The sequence below is a fragment of the Pyxicephalus adspersus genome, chromosome Z (genome assembly GCF_032062135.1).
Source record: "Pyxicephalus adspersus chromosome Z, UCB_Pads_2.0, whole genome shotgun sequence".
Taxonomy (NCBI): domain Eukaryota; kingdom Metazoa; phylum Chordata; class Amphibia; order Anura; family Pyxicephalidae; genus Pyxicephalus; species Pyxicephalus adspersus.
In genome coordinates this window covers 65,927,966-65,938,496 of record NC_092871.1, presented here as the reverse complement: position 1 = coordinate 65,938,496, position 10,531 = coordinate 65,927,966, and the positions used below count along the sequence as shown (strand labels likewise).

At 39.1% G+C, this 10,531-nt stretch overlaps 1 protein-coding gene across 1 annotated transcript in view; it reads right to left on the bottom strand.

Annotated features, from left to right (window-relative positions):
- LOC140343340 (bile salt-activated lipase-like) overlaps positions 1-10,128 on the bottom strand; it is a 19,003-nt gene extending 8,875 nt beyond the window's left edge. The window contains exons 1-5 of the mRNA XM_072429990.1: positions 10,063-10,128; positions 2,862-3,015; positions 1,751-1,873; positions 1,161-1,358; positions 313-443 (exon numbers count right to left, since the gene is read on the bottom strand). Coding sequence (XP_072286091.1) covers positions 313-443; positions 1,161-1,358; positions 1,751-1,873; positions 2,862-3,015; positions 10,063-10,128 — 672 coding nt within the window. The remainder of the gene's footprint in view (positions 1-312; positions 444-1,160; positions 1,359-1,750; positions 1,874-2,861; positions 3,016-10,062) is intronic.
- Positions 10,129-10,531: the final 403 nt, after the last annotated feature.

Below are 10,531 nucleotides of genomic sequence, written 5' to 3'. Positions count from 1 at the left end.
TATATATATATATATATATATATATATATAAATATATATATATATGTGTGAATATAATATATATATATATATGTATACATTATATATACATATATATATATATATACACACACACATTGTAAGGTGTCAGGGTCTACAACCAACAGCATGATGGAAAAAGAGAAAATAGACTAAAAATATTACTTGAAAAAAGGAATTTGTCTAAAGTTAAATTTGGCTTTTAAGGCTAATTCCATTTTGAGTTGAAACCAAATAACTGGACCCTGTTATTCCGGCTGCTATACTTAAGAAGTGAGGGTCATCCCTTATTACCTGTAGTGAGACACTAGCAGCTCCTGCAGACTCTCCAAAGATGGTGATGTTGTTGGGGTTTCCACCAAAGGCAGCAATGTTCCTCTTCACCCAAGCAATGGCCATATGTTGATCCCACAGACCATAGTTTCCTAAATGACAGGTACATGGTTATCCTGGGATATTTCCTGTTCTAATTTCACAAGTTACCCACTGGCAAATGCCATGCAATGGCATTTGGTGCACAAAAAGTAAAATTATATAACTTTTCTGGCTATTAATGACTAGATTACCCTAAAGCTGTGCACAAAATATTTTAGGTAAAGTAAGTAGTATGATATTTAGGCTGATAGGCTGATATTTACTTTCATATCTGAAGTAAATTCAAGAGCAGACTGATCATAAGCAACCTTTGACCATATATTGTGTGTTGGTTGAAAGGTTTTGGTAAATATCAATTGACTATACACAAGTCATGAGTGTGAATTATAGAGAAGATCAAATTATCACCCATCTGTTGGAGCATCCTAAGACTAGCCTTGTGGTTCACCTCATTCTCAAATTGAAATACTAACACTACACGGAGTTACAAATATATTCACTGATGTATGAATGATTAAAGAACTGCACTCATTTGACTTTTACATCTGTGTTTCAGGATTGTATTGATACTCTTTATTTGTCCAGGTGACCAGTGTCAGCAGGAAACATTTTGCAGTTGTCACCAGAACAGAAGATGAGGTAACAAGATGGCACAACTTTCTAATAGGGGATTTACATGTCCAGTGACTCCAGTCCAGTGATTTGTTTTTTTAATATTTCACCAGCCAGGAATGTTTCTAGAAGGATGTGTATTGTTAACTCCCTACCAGGGGCGTTAGCGTCTCCAGTACTTAAGAATCCCAATGGTCCCAGACGGTAATTGAAGGTCACGACAATGACATTGCCACGGAGAGCAAGCTCTTCGCCATCATAAAGTTGGTTTCCCAAGAAATTGGCTCCTTCAGCTGCACCAAACAGATAAGCTCCACCATAGATCCATACCATGACTGGCAGGTTGGTGGACACTGCAAACAAGTTGAGAAAAGTTATGGAGGATGTAATTTAGCATTCATGTTTTTCCACAGGCAAGAGTAGGCAAGCTAATAATTCATGTTTTTACCTGCAAAACACCTCTTTTACCTCTTTCAACAGCTTAGCCTAAAGTATACCAAGTTTTTTTTTTTAGGCATAGCCTACATGCAAATGGCAACTCTGGTCTACATTCTTGAGCGTTGTTGGCACACCATTTATTGTGTTATTTTGTGATTTTAAATGGGTAAAGATGAGTTTATTGAACAACATAATTTTGCAAAAACAAAAAGAACATGCCTGCAAGACACCTAAATATCCCAAAAGTACTCCACCCCTGTCTAGTGGCAGCCCTCTCCAATGCGCATAAACTGTCCCATTGGCTCACCTGATTTGCCTGAGTGTGGGACCCAGATATTCAGGTACAGGCAATCTGTGCTTCCACGGGTATCCGTCTGGCTCAAGGTGGCTTGTAGACAGCGTGGCTTGTAGTCTGTGGCTTTCAATGTTCCTATGTTTTACACATGATGAAGGGCAATCAAACTCACATCAGACTTCGTAAATTAAACAAAATGTCCTAGATCAAGCTTAAGGAGATGAACGATTCCTCACACCCATGAACCACGCCCATAGTTAAGAGGCTACATGTAGTGTCTCACCCATGGCTGCCCATTAGAACTGAATAGGGGCAATGGTGATGATTCAGTACCACCCACTGCCAAATGTGGTAACTCTGATTGATAAGGAATCCAACGGTGATTGGGACAGCTATGCGGCTGTCAAGGTGCCAACTACAATGAATTACCCAGTAACATCCATTCCTACTGCCTGTCTGGATTTAACCCAGAAGAAACCAGTGCTTTATCATGCAGCACCAAGAAATAGGCTCACTTTAGTGCAAAGAAGGCTATATGATGATACACATTTGGAGGTCAGTGACATGAACCTTCACACCTGGAAGCAGGCAGACATGCTTGCTCTTGAAAGAACAGGTAAGTGAAGAAGTATCTGTACCTGGTATATCTGTGCCGGTAAATATGCTGATAGCATATATTAAGTGGGTTTATTTTAAGCTTTTTAAGGTTTCATGTCATACTAGCTCTGTTTTTTTCCTAACTGAATGTTTTTTACCCTCCACATTTCTGGTCAGGTACTGCAGATGGTACTAGGAAATCTTGGCTCCGAGACAGGCTGAAGATTATTAAAGGAGGCCAGAGGGAACTGCAGAGGGCTGGGAACTGTGTTCACTATAGGAGGAAAACAATGTCTATTTTCTAAAAGTACATTTTAGACAAATATTGTCATTCACGTCCTAGGCTGTTGAAAGGTCATAGCATCTTAAATAATTTGTTTTCATTGGGCAGATTTTCTTTTACTTACATGAAACAACCTATTAAAAACCTTACACACTTCCTAAACCTTACTCACATTGCTTGTAAACATTCTCAAATGTTCTATGAAGTAAAAGTATGAAACTGTTCAAATTCCAGTAAACGTACCAGACCATCCTGGATGTCTCTCAGCTTTTTGAAGAACTGATGGAGGAGCAGCAAAAGGAATTCCCTTGAAACTGTCAATGTAGCTGGTATTTAGAATTCCAATTTTCTTACTCTTTCCTTCCACAAATCCTCCTTCTGTGTACACAACTCCAAGCTGCAAAAAAAAAAGATCATAGATGTGTCTTGATATCAACAATTTTCACCCTATTGCAATAGGACAAAAGAAGAAGGGCATGGGTACTACTTACATAGAAGTTCAGGTTGAAAAAAAAAAAAAAAACATAGGTCCATCAATTTCAACTACTAGGGAAATATACATATCCCAGATATAAAACCCTATGGACATAGTTGGTTCGGAGGAAGGCAAAAAGGGGAAAAAAATTCCATCCTTATTCCATGAGGCAATCAGATGTTCCCTGGATCAACAGTCACTGCTATCTTTACTTTAAAGCCTTAATACCCAGTTATATTCTGTGCTTTTAGAAAAGCATCCAGATTTTTCTTAAAGCAATCTATAGAACTTGCTGAAACTACTTCCTGAGGGAGCCAAATCCACTTTTTCACAGACCTTACAGTAAAGAATCCCTTCCTTATCCGAAGCCTAAACTTCTTTTCCTCCAGATGCAATGAGTGCCCTCTTTTTCTTTGTAATGATCTGAAAGTGAATAATTGGGAAGAGAGTTCTCTATATGGACCGTTTATATATTTATAAAGGGTGATCATATCCCCCCTTAAAGGGAGAATAGATTCAGTTCAGCTAATCTCTCCTCATAGCTCAGCTCCTCCATTCCTTTTATTAGTTTAGTTGCTCTGCATTTTCTCTAATTCCACAATGTCCTTTTTGTGAACTGGTGCCCAAAACTGGACTGCATATTCCAGATGTGGTCTGGCCAATGCTTTGTACAGGGGCAGGATTATGTCTCCATCTCTGCAGTCTATTCCTCTTTAATTACAATAAAGTACTTTGCATGCTTTAGATATTGCAGCTTGGCATTGCATGCTGTTATTAAGTCTATGATCCACCAGAACCCCCAGATCCTTTTCCATTCCTGACTCCCCCAAATTAATTCTCCCTAGACAGTATGAAGCATGCATGTTGTTAGCCCCCAAGTGCATAACTTTATATTTATCTATATTAAATGTCATTTTCCACTTGGCTGTCCAATCAAACAGTACATCCAGGTCTGCTTGTAGATTATAGACATCCTGTATGGACATAATTCATTACATAGTTTAGTGTCATCTGCAAACACAGAAATTGTACTTTTAATCCCAAACTCTATATTATTTATAAAGATGTTAAACAGTAAAGGTCCCAACATTGAACCTTGGGGTACACCACTAGTAACTTTAGACCATTCAGAGTGATGATTCATGAATCACTACTCTCTGGATGCAGTCTGTAAACCAGCTCTCTATCTATTTACAGATTGACTTTTCTAAACCTATTGACCCTAACATGCACATTAACCGTCAGTGGGGTACTGTGTCAAATGCTTTAGCAAAGTCCAAGTACACTATATCAACTGCTATTCCACTGTCTACCTGTTTACTTACTTCCTTACTTCCTGAAAAGAGAGTAAACTTCATTATTTCTTGAAGCCATGTTGGCTATCACTTATAATATTATTTTCTAGCAGAAACTGCTCTATCTGATTCTTTATCAAACGCTCTAGGACCTTTCCATCTTTGGACCCTAAATTAACCGGTCTGTAGTTACCTGGTAATTACTTTGCTCCCTTTTTTGAAGATAGGAACCACATTGTCCTTACGCTAATTTATTGGTATCATGCCAGTGATTAAAGAGTCTCTAAAAATTAGAACTAACGGCTTTAAGGGGCCTACATGCTCAGATCTGATCTTTTTGCTAATATTATATATTTAAAAAAAAATGGGGGGTTTGCCTTACTTACCCCTGCCCCTGTCTTTCATTTTTAAGTTTTGCACATTTTATTTCCTTTTTACATCTTTTATTATATTCCTTATAGGTTTCTAATGATAAAGGTGATCCTTCATTTTTATATTTTTGGAATGCCCTTTTCTTGTTCTTCATGGATTTTTTAACATCAGCTGTGAACCAAATAGGTTTTAATTTTAGCCTCTTAAACGTATTACTCATTGGAATATATTTTTCAGTGTGCTCGTGTAGAACAGACTTGAAACATTCCCATTTCTGTTCTGTGTTCTTTGAGGACAATAATGTCTCCCAGTCCAAGTTTTTGCTTCCTGTTTACAGCTTACATTAAATGAAATCATATTATGGTCACTGCTACCCAGATTCTCTTATATATGCACATTTGTTATAAGCTCTGCATTGTTACAACTAGGTCCAGCAGAGTATCAATTCTAGTTGGGGCTTCTATAAACTGTACCAATTATCTTCTATTAAATTCATAAATTTCCTCCCGTTTGCTGTTCCTGTAGTGCCATTACTCCAGTGAATGTCCGGGTAGGTGAAATCCCGCATGATTAAAACATTTCCAGTTTTTGCTGCTTTTTCTATTTGTGCTAGTAGTTTATTCTCGATTGCTTCCTTAACACCAAGGGCCTATTACAGAATCCAATAATTATTTGTGTATTATGCATCTCCACATTTACCTCCAGCCATAATGTCTCAACCGCATCATTTGCTCCATCAACAATTTCTTCTTTCCCATTCACTTTCAGATCATTTCTCACATACAGACAGACACCACCACTTTTTCGTTTGACTCTGTCTTTACTAAAGAGAGTATAACCAGGAATATTGACAGCCCAGTCATGTGAAGAACAAAGCCAGGATTCAGCAATACCAACTAAGTCATAATTCTCCTCACTCATTAAGGCTTCCAACTCCCCTATTTTGTTTGCCAGACTTTTAGCATTGGTGAATAGGGTCTTTAAACCATTGCTGCGTTTACCAGCACTGTTTTCCAAATCTTTTTGTTTTTCAGTACAAATAGTACTGCGCAATCCAATGTTTGTGTGTAACATGGGAAGCTCCTTAAGTTTATTGATAACCCCCCCCCCTCCACTAACCCAAATCCACCCTCCACTAGTGACCCCTGTCTGACCTTTCTGCCACCTTTTTTAACTTTTCCACCCCTCTCTGTCCTAGTTTAAATATGCCTCCACTATTCCACAAAAACTTTCCCCTAGCACAGCAGACCCCCTTCCATTTAGGTGCAAACTATCGCTGGCATAGAGGTTGTACGCCAATGAAAAGTCAGCCCTGTGCTCTAAGAACCCAAACCCTTCCATGTTACACCAGGACTTAAGCCATGCATTTAGATGTCTAAGCTCCCGCTGCCTTTTCTGTGTTGTGCATGGCGCAGGCAATATATCAGAGAATATAACATTGAAGGTCCTTTCCTTCAACTTGAAACCTAGTTCTTTAAACTGTTTTTTAAGGATCCTCTATCTTCCATCTATCCTGTCATTGGTTCCAACATGGACTAAGACAGCTGGGTCATGCCCAGCTCCTCCCAGTAATTAGTAATTAGTCCACCACATGCCGAACCCTGACACCAGGGAGACAGCAAACCATTCGGTTAAAAGGGATCCAGGCGACAAACTATTCTATCAGTCCTCCTGATCATAGAATCTCCTATGACAACCAATTGTCTATGCCTTCCCCACCCCTATTAGATGGGCTGCTCTCCCGGCTGTTAGGGGTAGCAGTAACATCTAGATTTGCCACCACTGGGTCTGCCACCTGCACATCTTCACATAAATTTGCGAATTTGTGAAACCAGTGGGTCACTCGGGAAGAGTTATCAGATGTCTCCTTGCCATTTCAGCTTGATTTCTGGAGGGCGGTTCAGGTCTCCCATTTTTGGATCTCTGCCACATGCCCGGGGCTCTCTGAGACAACTCACAGAATTTGAAAGGATGTGTGTTGGAAAATTGGATACGAGACATGCATTATCTTGAATCTTTTCATTGCTTATCGTAGCTCCGGAGCATTCGACCCCTATATTTTTAAAGGCCTGGGAGAGAGACCTTCACCTACAACTTTTGCCTTCACAGAAGGAACAGTTTTTTGCCATGACTCAATAGGATATAAAATACTCACACAATGGTATAGAACCCCTGTTAGGATGCATTCTATTTTCCCTTCAAAATCTGAGTTGTGCTGGAGATGTGGGAGAGACAGAGGCACGATACTTCATGTTTTCTGGGATTGCCCAGTTCTCCGGTCTTTCTGGGTGACAGTTAGGGATCTCTGCCAAAATATGGCGGTTAGACATATGCTGGATGATTCCGCTTTTTTTCTACTTTACCTCCATGATTGGCCACAAAAAGCTTATAAAAACTCATTGGTGAAACATATTGTGACAGCCGCTAATGTGTGTATTCCCAGATTGTGCAGGAACTCCTCCCCACCCTCAGTGGGTTTATGGATCTGCAAGGTTAATGAGATTAAGAATATGGAAGACCTCACAGCTGAGATCTATGGCAGACAGGAGACATTTATTGAGACCTGGGCTTCCTGGATTATGTTTCAGGAAATGGGAATACAATAAATTGTTGGGGACCCATTGATTTCTCTGGGGTCTTACCTGTGATTGCAGGTTGTTGAAAAACTGGGTTCCATTGCACATATCCTAAAGATTGTGTTACCTATGCTCTGGTGTGTTACTCTTCTGTGTTCGTATTGGTTATGGAGAGACGGAGGTCCCTATGTGGTCCTACCGCTCCCTTCCTTTTTGCACGTTGGTTTTTGATCTTGATATTTTTTCCTGTTTTGTATTCTGTTTATATGCCTGTCCTTGTTTTGTTTTGCACCTAGGTGCTGTTGCTCTATTTGTGCATACATATGGCAGACTGTGCACTGAACCAAACTTTCCACCTTGCTACCACTCATTTTTCCAGATACCATGTTTATTGTTTTCAAGGAGCTGAAAAGTTTACTTACAGTTTGTAGTTACTATAAGGATTAAACTCCTTTTGTTTCCAAACTCCTGTGTTCTCTAACTCCACTTATTTCCTAGCCATTTATATCACAAGCCAAGAGTGAACAAGCTCAAGGTGAGTCTGCCCAGAATGTAAATCACCTGTGAAACCTTGACCACTCCTCCTTAGAGGTCAGCAAGGAAAGAGGGAAAAAAAAAGCTATTTACAAAAAAACAAAACTGTCAGTAAAACAGACACGACCCAACAGTCAAACAGACCCAACTCCAAATACACAATATCAGGAAACAATATAAAAAAACAACTGTTTTCTCTAACTCCACTTAATTCCCAACCACTTGTATCACAAGCCAAAAGTGAGCAAGCATTAATTTGTATACTCAAATATTAGATTCACAACACTCCAATTTACACAAACTGTTCCACTGATCTCCATCTTTTTTGCCCCCAACATCCTCTAGCCCTTCTGCACTTACATTACTACTGGGTGCAGTAGCAAATAACCTCTTATTGTGGTCCCAGTGGCTTTTGTGGCATAACTTACGCAAGGGTCTAGGTCTCAATTCTTATCGTTTACTTTTTCTCCCCCTATGGGGAAATCCAAAATTTCTACCTGATTGCCAATCCACACATTTCCACCCCTGGTATACAGAGGGTATCACCTCGATTAGAACCCTTATTAATCCAGATAATAAACAGACACTTTCAAAACAGGATATAGCTTGCATACTTCCCAACCCTCCCTCCTCAATTTTGCCCGTCCATCAAGGCATTTACTCTGAAGTGCTGCATCATTTAGGTCCACTAGATTGCTCTAATCCACTAAATAAATTGTTTCTGCACACACCAGAAACTTCCAAAGCCATATCTAAATATTATGATTTCTTAAGGGACTGCATTGACTATACCTTAACTACCACTGGGATGTCCAAATTGATGAATAATTTTTCAAATATTTCCATATCCCAAATGTTGAGAGCATACAGATTTTCCTGAAAAACGATCCCTGCTGCTTCCTACAGTAAAATGTTTTTTAGAATTCTTCATTGCATCTATGTCTCGTCTTTAAGAGCCTAACACATCTATCTCAGACAGCTTCCTTAAATGCAATGCCTCAGGGACCAACCTTTACCAAAATCTCTGGGATTGTCTGGTCATTAGGAATTTTTGGAGACAAATAGTTATCTACATTGGCATTCACTATTAACCTCCATGCCATACTCACCTGATTGGGCACTATTAGAAATATTTAGTAAAAATGGAGTTCGGTACTCTAATGGTGCTAGACGTTTAGCCCTAATCATCTCGAATTTGGTAGAAAGACAATCCTCCACTGCTGGCTTTCTTCTACTCCACTGACAATGCATCTATTTCTAACCAAACTACAGTATCTATTTCGCATGGAGTGGATTGAGACCTCCATACAAAAGGAGTAGAGGACTCAGCTTTTTTTGAAACCTGGAAAATCTTTATCTCTGCTATCAACCTGACTGCAAGACAACAGCTACAGAGTTGTTATCAACAACTTGGTGTCTATATAGAATCTTATTTGATTAATTTACTTTCACACTTGCTTCCTGTGCTGCCACTAGTCGCAGATGTGTTTTATTTAAATTTATCCCACTCTGAAATTGGTCAAATTTACTTTGTGCCTTCTTGTCCTAAGATCAGAAACTATTTTTCTTCATATTTTTATATATTAGCAGTCTCCGACTATTTTATATCAAACAATTGCAATATTTAAATACTGATTATTGTTTTTTTTATTCTTCGAACCTCAATAAATTCATTTTACAAATGTACAAACATGTGCTACTGCAACGCTGGATGAACCTTTACCATATCAACCTTGGGCTTGATGATCCTAATTTTTTGACTATTCACCTTGCATAAAATACTGTATATCATATCCCACACAAACGGCAAAAATGTTATAAAATATCTCTTACAACGGCTTCCTTCAGACTCGCTACACTCTAACAGACAGTTCATTGCTAGAAGACTTCTGTGCATGCCATTTTAATACAGTTTTCTCTGGTATTCATCTTCTATTATGAATTTTGCACACACAGTTGACACAATACCTATGGTCATTCTACAAAATGATTGTTTAGGGGCCACATTTTCCAAGCACCATTTCATGTGTATCATTATCCTCACTGGGCTCATGGATGCCAAATCTTTTAGTTACCCTTGCACAATGGCAACTGGAAAATCCTGATGAAAATGCACAATGAAATTGTGTCCCTGCTAAGATGAATTGTATTGCATAATCCATATTTGTTAACCCTCCCTACTAATGCCTTACCGTTGCTGTATGGGCAGCTGCCAAAAAACTGGCAAATGCCAAGGTGAAAGCTATCCAGCGAGCCATTTCTGGATCCTGTCCCAAAAGAAGGGCTTACTGCTACTTTTATATACTCCCACACCAATTAACAGGTGGCATGAATCCTCAAGAAATCCTTCAGTCCTAGTCCCAAATGCCTCAAGGCAGGCTGTGTGAGCCTCTACAGCTGCACACACATACTGCTTATCAGGTCTGAGGGTCAAAGCTGTATATAAACACTACCTAAATGTAACCCTTTGTGTGCAAGTAAAAATAATCAAAAAAGCTGGAAAGCCCCTTATATTGCTGGTCAGTGGGAGTAAAAAATGTCTTAGCATGGATGGAAAAAAAATTGTCTGAGCAGTGGTGCTCAGTGGGACATAAAAAATTCCCAACATTAGTAGTCTGTTGGAAAGAAAATGCTGGGATTAGATGTTCAGCAGAAGAAAGA